The sequence below is a fragment of the Pezoporus flaviventris genome, unplaced genomic scaffold (assembly GCF_033815535.1).
Source record: "Pezoporus flaviventris isolate CSIRO_AGI_PZ_B2104156 unplaced genomic scaffold, CSIRO_AGI_Pfla_v1 ptg000041l, whole genome shotgun sequence".
Classification (NCBI taxonomy): Eukaryota; Metazoa; Chordata; class Aves; order Psittaciformes; family Psittacidae; genus Pezoporus; species Pezoporus flaviventris.
The window spans coordinates 3,438,560-3,456,476 of NW_026892589.1; the positions used below are offsets into that span (position 1 = coordinate 3,438,560).

At 60.5% G+C, this 17,917-nt stretch overlaps 4 protein-coding genes across 5 annotated transcripts in view; 1 reads left to right on the top strand and 3 right to left on the bottom strand.

Annotated features, from left to right (window-relative positions):
- Positions 1 to 2,289, bottom strand: part of TPCN1 (two pore segment channel 1) — a 46,166-nt gene extending 43,877 nt beyond the window's left edge. For both annotated transcript variants that reach the window (XM_061465814.1, XM_061465817.1), the window contains exon 1: positions 1,464 to 2,289. In XM_061465814.1, coding sequence (XP_061321798.1) covers positions 1,464 to 1,575 — 112 coding nt within the window. In that variant the 5' untranslated portion in view covers positions 1,576 to 2,289. The remainder of the gene's footprint in view (positions 1 to 1,463) is intronic.
- Positions 2,290 to 4,340: 2,051 nt separating this feature from the next.
- RITA1 (RBPJ interacting and tubulin associated 1) lies at positions 4,341 to 7,023 on the bottom strand. The gene is given in 4 exon segments (XM_061465819.1): positions 4,341 to 4,931; positions 5,332 to 6,174; positions 6,832 to 6,989; positions 6,991 to 7,023. Coding segments are annotated over 3 exon segments (681 nt in total). The 3' UTR covers positions 4,341 to 4,931; positions 5,332 to 5,684.
- Positions 7,024 to 7,110: 87 nt separating this feature from the next.
- Positions 7,111 to 14,764, top strand: DDX54 (DEAD-box helicase 54). Its single transcript, XM_061465812.1, is given in 21 exon segments — positions 7,111 to 7,171; positions 8,646 to 8,784; positions 8,867 to 8,937; positions 9,010 to 9,195; positions 9,994 to 10,043; positions 10,147 to 10,188; positions 10,417 to 10,512; positions 10,620 to 10,741; positions 10,919 to 10,980; positions 11,091 to 11,222; positions 11,692 to 11,902; positions 12,571 to 12,705; positions 12,878 to 13,099; positions 13,191 to 13,264; positions 13,346 to 13,552; positions 13,661 to 13,806; positions 13,878 to 13,991; positions 14,072 to 14,176; positions 14,310 to 14,428; positions 14,431 to 14,481; positions 14,484 to 14,764. Coding segments are annotated over 21 exon segments (2,553 nt in total). The 5' UTR covers positions 7,111 to 7,129; the 3' UTR covers positions 14,711 to 14,764.
- Positions 14,765 to 15,258: 494 nt separating this feature from the next.
- Positions 15,259 to 17,461, bottom strand: CFAP73 (cilia and flagella associated protein 73). Its single transcript, XM_061465818.1, has 7 exons — positions 17,303 to 17,461; positions 16,754 to 16,838; positions 16,544 to 16,648; positions 16,277 to 16,477; positions 15,960 to 16,181; positions 15,526 to 15,684; positions 15,259 to 15,441 (listed from the first exon to the last, which is right to left on the bottom strand). The coding sequence occupies exons 1-7, from the start codon at positions 17,359 to 17,361 to the stop codon at positions 15,316 to 15,318; spliced, it is 957 nt and encodes a 318-aa protein (XP_061321802.1). The 5' UTR covers positions 17,362 to 17,461; the 3' UTR covers positions 15,259 to 15,315.
- Between the last annotated feature and the right edge of the window lie 456 nt (positions 17,462 to 17,917).

Sequence of the window (17,917 nt, forward strand, 5' to 3'; positions counted from 1 at the left end):
AGTTCTCAAAAACCACACAGCAATCTTTCAAGCAGCACAAAATTGGTCCCTAAACAGTTTCCCTGTATTTCAAGTGAAGCAGACTGGAACAGTTTTATTTATTAATATGCTCATCCTCACACTTGTGCTTTAACATGGTGGCTTTAAAGAAGTTGTGTGAGGTTTATCACTGGGTTAAAGAGATGGGAGGTGGGTGGAAGAAAAAGATGAGTGAAGAGGGATTAAAATTACTCACAAGAAAGCCTATAAATACACCAGTGGGGTGAGGAAGCATTCTCTCTTCTATTTAACTTTAAATTAGAGAGCTAAACTTTAAAAGACAAAGAGATGTAATGGAGCAAAGATGCAGCAGAGCTGAGAGAAAGTCAACTGGGCAGTTTAGCCAGGGATGGGTATTGCAGAGGTGGGAGAGGAGGAGGGAGAAGGAATCTTGAATGTCAGCAACCAGCCCCTGGCTCAGGAAGTTGCAGGAGGAAACTGAGAGAAGCCACACAGTTGTGATAGAGAAATCACAGCACAGGATCACAGAGGCAGTGTGGATTAGAGGTATAATGGAGGGAAAAGGGATGCCAAGCCAGGAAATTATTTATTTGTTACAAATGTTAATCTCGTGGCAGCAAGGGCTTGAATAGGCTCACAAGACCTGCCAATACACCTGCAATGTAGATTGGAAGTCAGAGGCTGTGCTGAGCCAAACTGCTCAAATACATTCAGTGAGGTATAACATAAACCAGAGACTCACTGAACGTGCACGACCACATCTGCTGCTCCCATCTCTCCCAGTGCAGAGCCATGGCTTTGACAGAGATATGCTGAGGAGAAAGCAATGCTTCCAAGAGATGGGCTTGTGCTTCCTCCCCTCCTGACATGCACAGCCTGGCGCTGTCCCACTGAATACTTTGGGACTAACACAAGTGTATTGTCTAAAAGTACTCCAGCTTCTTTGATAAGAACACACTGAAGATGTTAAAGTGATTTAGCACCATGTATCACTTACCTAACTGCAAAAATCAAAACGTAAACTAGAAACAGGCAAAACAAGAGTTGCAAAGGAATAGGAAAATCCTCCAGAACATCATCAGAGCCGCTGTATCTGCCAGCTCAGGCCACAGGTACAGCACAGTGGCCAGTGCTGAGGAAAGGAGATGCCAGTGCGCAGGAAAGGAGATTTGAGCTTAAGGACAATGAGCTCCCAGGTTATTACACGGAAACCACAAAAATGTGTGTTAGAAACAGCAGTGAAGGACCTGTCTACCCAGTGTCCTTCCTCTCGGTGCTGGGAGTAAACAAGCAACACAATAAGCAACTTCCTGATCTGGTTTTCCCAGGCAGGCGGCCGGGCTGCCGAGTGACAGCTCCCAGAGGTTCAGGGCCTGGCAAGCACTACAAAGAGCAGCCACTACAAAGAGGGAAAGCAGCGAGGCCAGCACAGCAGGCAGGAAACAACGACAAAGTGATCTTACTTTCATTAGGCAGCTCCTCCCGGTCCGCATCATCGAGGGGGGCTGAGGCGCTGCTTCCACTGTCATCCAGGGTGAGGATAAGGGGAACGTCATCATCCATGCTTACAGCCATCCTCTCCCTTCAGAGGCTCCTGCTCCAAGCACTTTAAACGATGCCTGTTTCAGTTCCACTTGTAACATTGATGTCAAAAACTCTCCCCAGGGATTCCTCCACCTGGGGTGTCTTCTATACGTAAGAACACAAAGGTATGCGGACCCATTTCTCGAGACCACAGCTCAAACAGGATCTAGCGATTTGCTTTCAAAACGCAGCACAGGATACCAGACCCACCGGCAGGATTTACGCCAAAGCTAAACGCAGAAAGCCAGGTCCAGGCCGCTCCTGTCAGCGCACAGCTCGCACCGCAGCACGGAAGCAAAAGAAAGTGCTTCTTGACAAACTCCTGAGCACTCGGCGCAGGAAGCGAACAGGAGTGCCGCATCCAGAGCCAGCATGATGCTAAGTGTCACCATCGCACACGGCTCTGTCCCCTGCCATGCCAAAGCGCCTCAGCTCCAGGTGCGGAGGGGAAAGAGGCCGGGTTGAGGCCGCACACATGAAGTTCTCGGGGGCTTTCCTACTGGGTGATGCCACCGGCACAAGGTCTCGGGGCTCTTTAAGAGCTGGAGGAAGAGAAAACTCAAGCAGGGCCTGGGCAGCGTCACGGGACGCTCCACAGCCGGTACCGCCGCGCTGCCGTCACTCCCCCATCTCCGTCACGGCGGAGGCCGCATCCCTTCAGCGACAGGCCGAGCCCCCCGGGGCACCGGACGTGCGGCTTCGCGGCGGACAACTCCCGGGACCGCGGCCTGCGGGAGACAGGGACACCGAGACGGGGCTGGCACCGCGCTGGGGGGGCCGGGCCCCGCCCCGCTCCCCTCCGAGGCCCTCCCCGAGGCCCCGCCGCCCCCGGCCCGCTCAAACCGGCTCCATCCCCTCCTTGCCCCCCCCCGGGCAGCGCCTCCCGCCGCCGGACCTCAGGCACGGCCCCGCTGAACCGGCGCCCGCTGCGACACCTCTCCTCAGCGCCCCGCCGCCTCTCATTGGCCACGGGCAGCGCGGGCCTCTCCCTCCAGCCAATCCACGCCCCGCGCACGCTTCGCCCCGCCCACCGCCAGCCCTCGGCCCCGCCGAGAGGCGCTGAATTATTCCCGCCTCCCCCCACCCGCATGTGCGTTTGGCCTCACCATTGGCTCGCGGAGCTGTCACTCCGGCCAGACGGGGATGCTGATTGGGTGCTGCGGTGGGAGGAAGGGGCGGGCTCTCGGGGGACAGGGGCGCTGGCTGCCATTGGCTCTGCTGAGGACCCCGAGGAGCGGTCGCCTAGCAACGGTGCGGCGCGAAGCCGGGCCCACAGAGGAGGAGGAGGAGGAGGCGGCGGCGGCCGCCATGCTCTCATGTCAGGCCGCTGCCCGCTCTAAGGGCAATTACCTGGCTCCTGCAGGCTGCACATGCCGTTACAGTGCTGATTTCAGCGGAAAGCACCCCTCCACCACCACAACTGCAGCCACGGAGCAAGCAGTTTCCTCACAGCATCACCTTTCCAGCACGGAGAGGCTGCGTGGTCCCCAGGACACAGAGCAGTTAGGCCGCTGCGGAGGAGGTGAGGTGAGTGCTGAGAGACACGGGAGCTGGTGCAGGTTGAGAGAGCACAGGTAACACTGACCACACATAAAGCCATCCGTTACAGCTGTCTGCAGCACCAGGGCTGGGCACAGCTGGATTGGGAAGCTAAGTGGTCCTCAGAGCGACTGGTGCTTTGCTGGGAGACATAAGGCAAGGGTTGAGTCGATGGCGGAGAGGGTGCTGAGCAGATGGGGAATGAGAACTAAGAGCAGCAGCAGGCAGGACCCCATCTGTAACTGAGCATCAGTGACACTGGGCAGGCTGAATCTGAATCACAGAATAGATAGGGCTGGAAAGCACCTTCAGATCACCTAGTTCCAGCCCCAGCCTCATTTCATGCACATTTGGTGTTGGCTGCACACAAGCATCAGCCTCCTGCAGGCAGGGCAGCCCACAGCAGTAACAGAGCAGCTTTGGCTCATGTGATGGATGCACAGCTCTGGTAGAACAAGAGGACAGGGCAGCACTAAAGAGTCAAATGTGAGTGAGAACCACAGGACAAAATCCATTCACCCCATTTATACTGTAAGCAATACGGTCCGTGTGGTGTAAAGAGTGAGGAAGTTACCCACGGCTTACATTTTGGGGCGGTTAGCCCAGATTGCTGCTGACTCCCTTCAGTGGATCCCACTCATCCACCCGCTGCTAGGGACCAGGGCTCTGGCTCTTGTGTCAATCCTTAACCCTCTTGTCTCCATCTAGTGTCCAAATCACACTTCAGTTTCTCTCCCAGCCCACTTGAGACACCTGCAGGCTTGTTTGGCACCGTGCTGGCATCCACACGAAGCTGAACAGCCTCAGCCCCATCAGCATTCCCTGATGCTCCAACTGCCTCTGTGTCGCTGCAGTCTTTACCCAGCTGGACAGCACTTGCACTAAGGCAGAGCCTGCCAGGGCTGGCCGGGAGGACACCAGAGCATGACAACACAACTTACTGTTTGAGATTGAGCTCTCCTGCCTTTCAAGAGCAAGAATAACCTTTCTTGCCAACAAACTGGACCAGAATCACAGGCCCCTGGCTGGCTGCCTAAGCTCCAGTGCCCTTGGTGTGCTGAGGTGGGTCTAACCCCAGTCCTGCTGCTGCTCGAGGTGGCAATAAAGGCATTCCTGGGGGCAGAGTGATGCCCTTACCCTGGCTGGGCTTGTCCTTGATTGAATTTGAGGGAACGGTTCCCTTTGTGTGGGAGTTACCAAGCTCCCAGTGACTTCCCTGCAGCCTCCCTGCCCAGGGGAGCAGACCCCAGGTCGCCCAGTCCGTGTCCTTTATGTGCCTCCCTACCTGTATTCCCTCAGACTGAGCTGCACTTTCCCACCTCAGGAATGGACATGGAGGAGCTGCTCTGCTCAGCCAGCCTTTGGACACGCTACCCATGTGCAGATCACACAGCAGCAGCCCACGGTCCAAACATGAGGCCCAGCAGATTTGCCTTGGACTATTTATTCAGTGATGAGCTTGGTGTTGCTGTGACAGCACCCCATGACCCTCAGTACAAACCGCAGGATCACGTTCACTCAGCACGTCCTCATCACCAGAAGCTGCTGAAATGCCTGTGGCAGATCCTTCTCCATCACAAACCCCAACCAGTCCAGGGGCATCCCACCAGCAGCAGGACACAGGGTGATGCCAGTCCTCACCTTCTCCTTCCTTGCCAGAGGGGACCATTAAAGCACTGATGAAAGGCCAGCAGAGAGCCACCCGGATGGCCAGGGCTGGAGCACGTCCTGTGCACAGGGGCTGAGGGATTGGGGCTCATTCAGCCTGGAGCAGGGATGGTTTTAGGGGGCTTCAGAGCAGCCTGTACCTGGGAAGAGGAGGTGACCATGAGGACTGAGGCAAGTTCTGTGCAGAGCAGAATGAGAACAGACACAAACCGGATCAAGAAAGGCTCTGCCTGGATATCAAGGGAAACTTTTCACCCCAAGGACAATCAAGCAGGGTCAGAGGTTGTGCCTGCCCCTCTGTCCTTGAGGGCTTCCACACCTCACTGACAGGAGAGCAGCCCAAGCCCAGTCACCTGCTTGAGCAGGTTGGACTAGAGATCTCCTGCAGGCCTGTCGAGCACGAGCGATGCTGTGGCTGTACACATGAGGGAGGACACAGCAGGACTCCTCTCATGGAGCTGGTCAGCGGAGGTGCCATCAGGACCCTCAGACCATAGCTCTGTCCCTGCCCGTCCCCACCACACTCCGCTATAGCAGTACCTGTGCCTGGTCCTTCTCCTGGACTCCATGCTGCAGGCAGTCCTGTCTCCTGCTGCTCCAACTTCCCAGCTGGACCCTTCCTAATGGGTCAGAAGGAACCTGACCCATTACCGCACCTCTGATGACCACTGGGCAGTCAATGGAAGCTGCTGTCACCACCAAGGCTGTCCCACTCTGGTGCTGCAGGAGCGTGCCCCGCGAAGAGAGGTCACTGCCCGCTTGGCACTGCGGGCACGCACGGCTCCCAGCACAGAGCAGCCCCATCCTTCATTTCCAGCCATGGAAAGGCGCCGGGTCCCCATGGACTTGCCCATCAGGAGGTCTTGGGTAGGCATCCAGAGGGACGTCTGGCTTCACTTCCAGGGAGGCCTGGCCTTGCAGGTACTCACTGCCGTGCTGCTCCTGGCCAAAGGAGGTCCGGACACACGCTGTGACCGACCCAGCACCCGAGGGGCCGCGGGGGCTGTCAAGGGACCCCCGTTTTTACACCTTCCTGGCTTGGGGTTGTCCAAAGCCCGGCAGGGCCCATCCAAGGGGGTGCTTGGGCAGTCCAGAGACTGGGGTCGTGCTCTGCCTGCGGAGCGAGGCTCGCTCTCGGGACGCTTCCACACACAGGATGTGTCCCGTCGCGACACCTCCGAGCCCGCTGCGGCCGGCGCGTGGGCAGCTCTTACTGGGGAGCCCCTGCAGCAGCGGGAGAGGCCAGGCTGGGCGCGGGGTGCAGGCGGGGGGCTCCAGAGCAGAGCCTGGAGCTTGGCTACATCTTCCTTGGTCATGCGAGGAGCGGCGCGGGCCGGGCCGAACAGGGACTCATCGCAGAAGGATGGAGCGTGGCCTCTCAGCCTGCGGGACACAGGAACCGTGCACCAGGACCGGCCACTGCACACGGGGGAGCATCAGGGTCACCCAGCACCCTCCTGAGGGCCACCCGCCCACCCCTGAATACTGAATATAGAGACTTAGACATAAGCAAGGCTACAGGGATTCCTGAGCTAGGGTTTTACTGTGTATAGAGGAGACAGAGCGCAGGAGCTGCAACACCAGGACCAGGTGCCTTCTCTCAAACCAATGCAGGTTCCTCCTGTTGATAAGCCTTAGAAACAGGTAAATGGCTGTGAAAGAAACAGCTCCAGGAGCCTCTCAGGGTTGTAAATCAGCCCACACAAGGCCACGCAGTTAATCTGGCAAGAGCTCATCAGGGACTGCAGCAACAGGACATGGGGCGATGGGTTCAAACTGAAAGAGGGGAAGTTCAGGTTGGAGATAAGGAAGCTCATCCCTGTGAGGGTGCTGAGGCGCTGGCACAGGGTGCCCAGAGAAGCTGTGGCTGCCCCATCCCTGGCAGTGTTCAAGGCCAGGCTGGACACAGGGGCTTGGAGCAAGCTGCTCCAATGGAAGGTATCAAGGACTTGGAGCTGGATGAGCTTTAAGATCCCTTCCAACCCAATACCCGCAATACCGGAGGTACGGGTACAACCGTACCCCCGGGACCCCACTCACCTCCGCTGGCCGCTCGGCCTGGACCTGGACCCGGACCCGGCAGCATCAGCCCATGGCGGGGCGAATGCGGGCGGAGGGGGACGAGAGGCCACGGGGTTCCCGAACAAGGACTCGTCCACGAAGGATGCCCGAGGACGGCGGCAGCAGCGGCGACCCCCCCCATGGCACCGGGGCAGAGCCCGCTGCACGCATGGCCCCGTTCCGCTTCGCTCCGCCCCTTCCGGGAACCGGAAGGGGCGGAGCGAAGCGGAACGGGGCCATGCGTGGGGTGAGTTCCGCTTCCGCCGCCGTTACCGACATGGCCCCTGCGCGACCCCGCCGCCAGACCCGGGACGCGCCGGTACCGGGTTGGGGGGGGGGGAACGGGAGGAGGGGGGAGGCCACGGCGCGCGCGTTCCCGCGTCCTCTGCGCCGGCGGCAGCGCGCCACGTGTGTCCGGTGCACGTGTCCCGCGTCCACCGCGTGTTGCTGGGTCTGGTACCGGTGTCCCCAGTACCAGTGTCCCAGTACTGATATCCCCCGTACTGGTGTCCCAGTACTGATGTCCCAGTGCTGATATCCACCATACTGGTGTCCCAGTGCTGATATCCACCATACTGGTGTCCCAGTGCTGATATCCCCCGTACTGGTGTCCCAGTACCGGTGTCCCTTGTACTGGTGGCCCAGTACTGATATCCCCCATACTGGTGTCTCAGTACCAGTGTCCCTTGTACTGGTGTCCCTTGTACTGGTGTCCCAGTACCGGTGTCCCTTGTACTGGTGTCCCCCGTACTGGTGTCCCAGTACCGGTGTCCCTTGTACTGGTGTCCCAGTACCGATGTCCCAGTACTGATATCCCCCGTACTGGTGTTCCAGTACCTATGCCCAGTGCTGATATCCCCCATACTGGTGTCCCAGTACTAATATCCACCGTACTGGTGTCCCAGTGCTGATGTCCCAGTGCTGATATCCCCCATACTGGTGTCCCAGTACTGATGTCCCAGTACTGATATCCACCATACTGGTGTCCCAGTACCGATGTCCCAGTACTGATATCCCCCATACTGGTGTCCCAGTACCGATGTCCCAGTACTGATATCCCCCATACTGGTGTCCCAGTACCAGTGTCCCTTGTAGTGGTGTCCCAGTACTGATGTCCCAGTACTGATATTCCCCATACTGGTGTCCCAGTGCCAGTGTCCCAGTACTGATATCCCCCATACTGGTGTCCCAGTACCGATGTCCCAGTATTGATATCCCCCATACTGGTGTCCTCCATATCGGTGTCCCAGTGCCAGTGTCCCAGTACCAGTGTCCCATGTACTGGTGTCCCAGTACCAATGTCCCAGTACAGATGTCCCAGTACTGATGTCCCCCATACTGGTGTCCCAGTGCCAGTGTCCCACTACTGATATACCCCCATACTGGTGTCTCAGTACCAATATCCCCATTACCAGTGTAAGTAACCATTCTCAATACTGATGTCCCCTACCTTGCTCTCCCAGTATCAGTGTCCCAGTACTGATATCTCCCATACTGGTGTCCCAGTGCCAGTGTCCCAGTACCAGTGTCCCTTGTACTGGTGTCCCAGTACTGATGTTCCCCATACTGATGTCCCAGTCTCAGTGTCCCAGTACTGATATCCCCATTACCAGTGTAAGTAACCATTCCCAATATTGATGCCTCCCATGCTGCTGTCCCAGTGCCAGTATCCCCAGTATTGCTGTCCCAGTATCAATGTCCCCAGCACCATTGTCCATGCCCTCCATGCTGGCAATGCAGAGCTGCAGCCCCTGGCACCACTGTGGCCGCAGCCGTGTCCCCACTGTCCCCAGGTCCCTGTGTCCCCGCTGCCCGCCTTCCCCAGCACCAAGGAGGAGGATGATGCAGAGGCCGATGCTGAACCGGACACACGGGCCCTGGTGCGGGCCCAGAACCAGAAGAAGAAGAAATCCGGTGGCTTCCAGTCAATGGGTGTGTGTGGGGCCTGGGGCAGCGGTACCCGAGTGGGGACCGTCCCTCACCTGCACCCCTTCACCCATCCCCATCCCCGCAGGCCTCAGCTACCCCGTCTTCAAGGGCATCATGAAGAAGGGCTACAAGGTGCCCACCCCCATCCAGAGGAAGGTGAGCGCGGTGGGTCCCCACCACGGGACGGTGCCGGTGGGACGGTGCTGGTGACGGTACCGTGTGCCGCAGAGCATCCCCGCCATCCTGCGCGGCCGGGACGTGGTGGCGATGGCGCGGACGGGCAGCGGGAAGACGGCGTGCTTCCTCATCCCCATGTTTGAGAGGCTCAAGGCGCCCAGCCAGGCCGGGGCGCGCGCCCTCATCCTGTCACCCACCCGAGAGCTGGCCCTGCAGACCCTCAAGTTCACCAAAGAGGTATGGGGTCAACAACGGGGTGAGTGGGGACAACAATGGGGTGAGTGGGGACAACAACGGGGTGAATGGGGTCAACAACGGGGTGAGTGGGGACAACAATGGGGTGAATGGGGACAACAATGGGGTGAATGGGGACAACAACGGGGTGAATGGGGACAACAATGGGGTGAATGGGGACAACAACGGGGTGAATGGGGACAACAACGGGGTGAGCGGGGACAACAATGGGGTGAGTGGGGACAACAACGGGGTGAATGGGGTCAACAACGGGGTGAATGGGGTCAACAACGGGGTGAATGGGGACAACAACGGGGTGAGTGGGGTGAACAGGGGGGTGAATGGGGTCAACAGGGGGGTGAATGGGGACAATAACGGGGTGAATGGTGTCAACAACAGGGTGAATGGGGACAACAACAGGGTGAATGGGGTCAACGGGGGTGAATGGGGTCAACAGGGTGAATGGGGACAACAACGGGGTGAGTGGGGACAACAATGGGGTGAATGGGGACAACAATGGGGTGAATGGGGTCAACAACGGGGTGAATAGGGACAACAATGGGGTGAATGGGGACAACAATGGGGTGAATGGGGTCAACAGTGGGGGGAATGGGGTCAACAACAGGGTGAATGGGGACAACAACGGGGTGAATGGGGTCAAAAACGGGGTGAATGGGAACAACGGGGTGAATGGGGTCAACAATGGGGACAACAACGGGGTCAGTGGGGTGAATGGGGACAAAGAGGGGAAGGGGTTTGGTTTTACCCCCCCCCCCAACACGTTTGTTTCTCACCCTGCAGCTGGGCAAGTTCACAGGCCTGAAGACAGCCCTGATCCTGGGAGGAGACAAGTGAGTTGTCCCCATGACCCCACTAAAGCCTCCGCGGAGCCTGGCGAGGGGCTGAGCTGCCCTGTACCACCCGGTATGTCCCAGCCTCTCCCCGCTCCCACAGGATGGAGGACCAGTTCGCTGCCCTGCATGAGAACCCTGACATGTGAGTGGGGCCATGGGGAGGGGACACAGTGGGGAAGTGGCATTGGTGGTGCTTGCAGCCAGTACACCTGATGGATGCATCCCGGTGTTCCCTTGGAGCATCTTCCTGTGCTCCCCAGGGGGGACAGTGGAGTCTGTATTAGGTTGGATTTGGGACCTGTACCCACAATGGAGTGGGGACACTGAGCCCCCCCCCAACCAGCTCCCATCACCAGCTCTGTCCCTGCAGAATCATTGCCACTCCTGGGCGCCTGGTGCACGTGGCGGTGGAGATGAAACTGAAGCTGCACACGGTGGAGTACGTGGTGTTCGACGAGGCCGACAGGTCCGCAGTGGGGTCCCCGGGGCTGGGGGGGGGTCCCCACCCATGGGGTGGGCTGGGCACAGAGGGACCGAACAGGCGCTGCCATGTCCCGTGTCCCCTCCCTGCAGGCTCTTTGAGATGGGCTTTGCCGAGCAGCTCCAGGAGATCATCGCCCGGCTCCCGGATTGCCACCAGACCGTGCTCTTCTCCGCCACGCTGCCCAAGCTGCTCGTGGAGTTCGCCCGGGCTGGTGAGAGCACGGGGCAGGGACACGGCGTGATCCCATGGCTGGGCTGGGGCCGGGACTGCCAAAACGGAGCTGGGATAGCGCTGGGCCAGGCGGGTGTCCCCGAGCCGAGCGGTGGGGCTGGTCCTGGTAGCGCATCCCACGTGTGACACGTGGCCTGTGTGTCACCGCGTCCCGCAGGCCTCACCGAGCCCATGCTGATCCGGCTCGATGTGGAGTCCAAGCTCAGCGAGCAGCTCAAGGTGAGATGGGTTCGGGGGGAGCTTGAGGTGGGCTTTGTGCCCCTAACCCCTGCAAGCACCCTGTGGTGTGGGGACGCAGTGGGGCTGAGCTGTGCCCCCCCCCTTTGCAGCTGGCTTTCTTCCACGTGCGCGGGGATGACAAGCCGGCTGTGCTGCTCCATCTGCTCCGCACTGTGGTGAAGCCCCAGGACCAGACGGTCGTCTTTGTGGCCACCAAGCACCACACAGAGTATCTCAAGGAGGTAAGTGGCATTTGGGGGTGCCCAGCCTGTACCCCTGTTAAAGGGCAGGGGGGTGGGGCTGGGACCGCTTCCCAGGCTCACTTGGGGTCTGCACTGGTGGGCATAGAATCATAGAATGGTTTGGGTTGGAAAGGACCTTAAGATCATCCAGTTCCAATCCATGGCATGGGCAGGGACACCTCACACCAGCCCATGTCACCCAAGGCTCTGTCCAGCCTGGCCTTGAGCACTGCCAGGGATGGAGCATTCACCACTTCTCTGGGCACATCCTTGCTGGAGTCTCTGCCTCTGTTTTGCTGGGTTGCAGGAGAAATCCCAGGATGTGATACCATGGAGGTGCTGCATCCACTTACCCCTTGGAGAGAGCGGGATGTGGGGTCTGGGTGGGCACCCTGGGCTCCTGGGGCCCTGTCTCTTGCCTGTGGGTGCGTTCCCTGGTGGGATCTGATCCCTGTTCCCCGCTCCGCAGCTGCTGACGGCGCAGGGCATCCGCTGCACACACATCTACAGCTCGCTGGACCAGACCGCCCGCAAGATCAACATCGCCAAGTTCTCCCACGGCAAGTGCCCGGTGCTGCTGGTCACCGACGTGGCCGCCCGAGGGCTCGACATCCCCATGCTGGACAATGTCATCAACTACAGCTTCCCCGCCAAGGCCAAGCTCTTCCTGCATCGTGTCGGTGGGTGCCGGTGCCCTGCGCAGGGTGCATTGCAACCCGGGGGTCCCTCGTGGTGACAAGGAGGGTGCGAGTCCCTTGTCCCCTGTTTCATAGAATCACAGAATGGTTTGGGTTGGAAAGGACCTTAAGATCATCCAGTTCCAACCCCACTGCCATGGGCGGGGACACCTCACACTAAACCATGGCACCCAAGGCTCTGTCCAACCTGGTCTTGAGCACTGCCAGGGATGGAGCATTCACAACTTCCTTGGGCAACCCATTCCAGTGCCTCACCACCCTAACAGGAAAGAATTTCCTCCTTATATCCAATCTAAACTTCCCCTGTTTCAGTTTGAACCCATTACCCCTTGTCCCTGTTAGGCTGGCACTGCTGATCCTGCCTCGATGGGGATATCTCTGGGGCAGGAGGTGACATCAGGGGACAAAGCAGTGTCAGAAACATCCCTGATCTCCCCCCTCGACTCTGGGAGCAGGGCTGGTGCCTTCCCTTTCCGATGGCACCACCATGAGCTCCCCTTTTCCCCCTTCCCAACAACCCACATCCCCTTGCCACCCATGCCCACCTAGTAAATGTCACATGCATGTGCTCCCAATGGCACCAGTAAGTCCCTGCTGGGCTTCCATCAGGCTTGGGCTCTGGTTTCCCACTCTCCTCCATCCCTTTCCAGGTCGTGTGGCCCGAGCTGGCCGGAGCGGCACTGCCTACTCACTGGTGGCTCCTGATGAGATGCCCTATGTCTTTGACCTCCATCTCTTCCTGGGGCACCCGCTTGTCCTCGCTGGTACCCAGGAGATGCCTGCTGGTAAGGTCCAGACTGGGACACTGGTTTTATCCATTTCATGGAGGGGTATGTTCCCCCAGGCATGTTGGGGATGCTGATTTAACACCACTGAGCTCTCCATGGCCATTTGCTCTATTAAATCCTATGCTGCTGCCATGCCAACACGCTGATGTGGTGTCTCCTGGTACTGCAGATGCTGGTGGGGTCCTGGGCCGTGTCCCCCAGAGCCTGGTGGACGATGAGGAGTGCCTGCTGCTCACGGACCACGAGGGCTCTCTCGAGCTGCGGAGCCTGCGCCGTGTGGCTGACAATGCCCACAAGCAGTACCTGAGGTCCCGGCCCGGCCCCTCGCCCGAGTCCATCAAGAGGACAAAAGACATGGACGTGTCCCAGCTTGGCATCCACCCACTCTTCAGTGAGTTGCTTTGGGGACACCGAGGGAGGGGACCCCCATTCCCATCACCAGGGAGCTGATCTGTGCCCCTCTCCCTCGCTGTGTTCCTCAGGCGCTCGCTTTGAAGACACGGAGCTGGAGAGGCTGAAGTTTGTGGACAGCATTAAAACCTACAAGTCCAAGGCGGTGAGTTGAGACCCGTTCTCTGTCTTGACTGGGTGGGAGGGAAGGTCCGTGCCGCTCATCCCATTCCCGCTCTGGGATCAGACCATCTTTGAGATCAACGCCACATCCCGGACGCCGGCCAGCACCGTGATGCGCTCCAAGCGGCGCCACGACCGTGCCCTCATTGAGAAGTACCAGCGCGGGCAGCAGGAGAAGCGGGCGGCAGCTCTCAAAGGGCAGGGGCTGTGCCCGGCACCCCCTGCCCCTGAGGAGGGAGAAAGAGAAGGCGACAAGGAGGAAGACCTCCAGGTAATGGGGCAGGGCTGGGGGCTGGCCATGGACACACGGACCGGGAGCTCTAGGCTGTGCTGGGGGCTGATGCAGTGGTTTGCAGGGTCCTCCCTTGATCCCTTCCAGGACGTGTTCTCCAGCATCTCGGGCCAGAAGCGAAAGCAGGGCCGAGGGGGAGAAGGCGGCCCCAGGAAGAAGCTGCAGCAGTCGGCGCAGCAGGACAAGGACTTCTACATCCCATACAGGCCCAAGGACTTTGAGAGCGAGAGGGGGTGAGTCTGAGGGGGGGCTCCTGCTGCTGCCCTGCCCCAGCGGGGCTGCTCTCACCGCCTGCCCTTTGCAGGCTGAGTGTTGGTGGCGAGGGCAGCCCCTTCGAGCAGCAGGCAGCCGGAGCCGTGCTGGATCTCATGGGCGATGAAAACCACAACCTCAACAAGAGCAAGCAGCTGCTCAAGTGGTGAGTGGGGACTGTCCGTGGGCTGGGGGGGAGTGGGATCAGGGCTGGGGGGGGTTCCACCGCTCTCCCCTCTCCCACAGGGACCGCAAGAAGAAGCGTTTTGTGGGGCAGACGGGCCAGGAGGACAAGAAGAAGGTGAAGACGGAGAGCGGGCGCTACATCAGCAGCTCCTACAAGAACAACCTGTATCCTGCCTGTGACTGTGCCCTGCTCCTGGGGAGCCATCCCATACCCACGGCAGGGGGGGAGGCTGGTCAGACACCGCAGTGGGTCAGGCAATGGGGAGCCACCACACATCCCCTTAACGCACCGGCCCAGCTATGAGAAGTGGAAGCAGAAGTACAAGGTTGACGAGCGGGATGAGGACGAGGAAGAGGGACACAGCCGGGGGCAGTTCCGCGGGAAGCACCGGCGTGGTGAGTACCTGGAGCAAGGGGTGAAGCCCCCCCCCATCATCCTCCCCATTGCCTCACCCCAAGCCTGGCCGTGTGCCCCCTGCAGGGCCCACGCAGGCCCCGGCCCGGGTGCGCTCGGAGCTGAAGAACAAGCAGCAGATCCTGAAGCAGCGCAAGAGAGCGGCCAAGCAGCGGTTCCTGCAGAGCGGGGCGCTGAAGCGCCTCAAGGCCCGCAACCGGCAGCGCGTGCAGGAGCTGCGGCAGATGGCCTTCGGGCGCAGGGTGCAGGGCACCAAGAAGGGCAAGATGAGGAAGAGGGTGTAGGGATGGGGGCTGAGCCCCGGCGGCTCCCCCCTCGCCTGGGCTGGGCACGGGGGAAAGGGGCATTAAACACGCGGCCGGTTTGGAGGACTCGGGCTCCTCTTTGTCCTTGCTAAAAGCACTGTGCCTGGGGTGATTCCTCTTTGGGCCACCACCAGGCGCAGTCCTAAACCAAACAAGTGCTGCGGGTGCACGGCTGGGTTATAATCATGGATTGGTTTGGGTTGAAGGGACCTTAAAGCTCATCCAGTTCCAACCCCTGCCATGGGCAGGGACCCCTTCCACTAGAGCAGCTTGCTGCAAGCCCCTGTGTCCAACCTGGCCTTGAACACTGCCAGGGATAGGGAATATTTTGATGGGAGATGCCTGAACATGAGCAGCAGCTCCCCCACTGTGTGGTACCCAGGTCCCGCTTGCAGGAGGGTACCCCAGAGGGTCAGGCTCTGCCTTGGGGTGTCCCATCCCCTGCCCCAGTGCAGTGCCACCCCACTGTGCCTTGCCACTGCCCCTCGCGCTGCCTCTTGTGGGTTCCCAGATGTGTCAGGCAGTGACCTCCATTCCCAGTGCTGTGGCTCCATGCTGGCCATGGCAGCGGTGGTCCCAAGGGGTTACTCGTGGCTCGGTGGCACCCCGGCACCCCTGTGATGCACACTGGTGGCTGCAGGACACGGCCCCAGCTGCCTGGGCTGCAGCTCAGCACAGATGGCAGCCAGGTCCTGCATGCAGAGCAGCACCTGTGGATGGGAGCCTGATGCCACAGCCATCCGAGGACAGGAACAGCCCCGTGTGCCCCTGCCCGGGGGAGAGGCTGCACTGACCGTGTCCAGCTGCGCCTCGGTGTCCTCCAGGGCCACGTCTGTGCAGACCTTGAGCGGCGCAGTGGTGAGGTGGAAGAGGTTGAGCACTGCCAGCTTGATCTGCGCCAGCAGCAGGGTCTCCTCGGTGGCTGTGCTTTGGGCATGAGCCCAGCAGGACTCCTGGGCACAGAACAGCAGAGAGCCCTTGCCCCCCCCTTCCAGCCACGTCCCCTGCAACCCCTCCCCTGATGGGACAGGGACACCCGGGGGTCCTGGCTGTTTCCCCCATGCACAGCTGATGCTGCTTTATGGGTGCATGGGGAACGCTGGCTCAGCCCAGTGGATGCAAGCCAGCTTCCCACCACCACCACACTGGGCATCCCCCTCTTTGTCAGGTTTTGGGGTCCTTCTGCTGCCCCTCTCCTGGTCCTTATGCACCCCACGTCCCTCCTTACCCCCTGCAGCACCTCACGGTGGGCAGCCTCCAGGCACGCATGGAGCTGGGCCCGCTCAGTGGCGATGCACAGGAGCTCGCTGAGGGTCTCCTCGCGGTACCCCCGGAGCCATGCCCAGCCCCGCGCCAGCCGCTCCTGCCCCGCTGCTGCCTCCTGTGCCAGGGCTGCCCGCAGGGCCAGCAGTGCCTCGAAATGGGCCAGCATGGATGGGACATCCTGGAACTGGGCACCAAGAGGGGGCTCAGAGCCTGCAGGGGTAGGGGGGCCGCTGCACCACATGGGGCTGGCCCCACACAATGAGCCTGGGACGTGCTCACCTGCCCCATCCTGACCAGCACGTCCTGCAGGTAGCTGTGGAAGCGCTGGAGGCTTCGGAGGCGCTGGGCTAGGCGGTCCCTGCGCTGCTGCAGCCCTGCAAGCTGCTGGTGCAGGCGAGCGGCCTTAGCATCCTGCTCCGCTGCCTGTACCTGCGCCTCTGCTGCACGCTGCAGCACCCGCTCCTGCCTCGCTGCTGAAGCCTGTGGTGTGGGGACGGGGTCAGCAGGACCCCCATGGCCACCCCAGCCCCAACCCCTGCACAGCACCTTGAGGAAGGAAGTGAATTTGAGGACAACGTCCCGGAGCCGCTGTTCCCTCTGGTCCAGCTGCTGCCGGCGCTGTGCCAGGCGCTCCATCCTCTGCCGGAACTCCTGTGGGGACATCAGGGATGGCAGCGTCCTATGGACAGCCCGTGCTGTGCCAGGGGTGCAGCACCCAGGCAGGGGACACACGGAGGGGCCGGGGTCTGCCCTTACCTCCCGCTGCCTCTGCAGCTCCCGCTCCACCTCCGCCACCTCCCGTCTCTTCAGCAGCAAGCGCATGGAAGGCCGCAGCGCGACACTGCCGGGCACCGGCACCGTCCTGCCATGGGCTGTGTGGAGCTCACCGTGCCCAGGAGGGGGGAACCCACCTCCGTGGCACGAACATGACCCCCAGGGGCCACTGCTGCCTGCCTGGGCTCGGCACCAGGAGCCGGGCCTGCTTTTCCACGCAGGAGTTGGTGGTGGTTTTATCCCTGCCTTCCCAGTTACCACTCACCCTCCCTCCCTGCTTCAGCCTCACCCCACTTGGAGCAGCATTCCAAGGAAGGGGATGGGCATCTTGGCACAACCTCGGCTCTCTGATTAGACCCTGGGGCATCCCCCTCTGCCTCCCCATAGCCCACAGCAGGGCAGCAGCTCTGCAGATCCCTCCTTCCCAGGGAGGCAGCAGGAGCTCTGCTCCTGGAGCAGGGGGAATGGTGTGAAAGCCATGCGGGAGCGTGTCGGGGAGCACCTCTGCCCATCCCAAGGGATCTGACTCACAGCAGCCGCAGCTTGTCCCGGAAAGCCCTGCTCAAACGCTCCTCCAGGTCCAAGGCCATCCCTGCTGGTGCCTTCCCAGCACGGAGGACTCGGGGCAGCCGGGATGGCGGCAGCACAACACCGTTGCCAAGGGCAGCCGGAGCCTCCGGCTGCTCCCTGGGGTTTTCCGGGCCTGGCTCCAAGCACAGGGCCTGCACTCAGGCTCCTGGGGACACTTGCAGCCCTCTAAACCCACCCTGCACCGCAGGCCCCCAGCCCTCAGACCCTGCTCCAGCCTCCATCGCCCCTTCAGAGAGCACCGCACACGAACAGATCCCACGCACTGCCCCACTGAGCGCTCAGGGGTGTCCCCATCCCTCCTCCATCTCTCACTGCTCTCAGCACACTTCACCTCTCTGCGTGCCCAGGAATGCCTCCCCTTTCCACCCCACGCGCCATCAGATCCCCTTTGTTCCCCCATGTTCCATGAAGCCCCCCTCATCCCCCATTACCCTTCACATGCCCTCAGGTCCTCTCTGTGCACTCCCTTCTCCATCATCCCCACTTCACACAGTTGATTATTGCTGGTCCCCTCTTGCAGAGCCCTCTGCTCCTCTCCATGCAGATCCTGCTCCC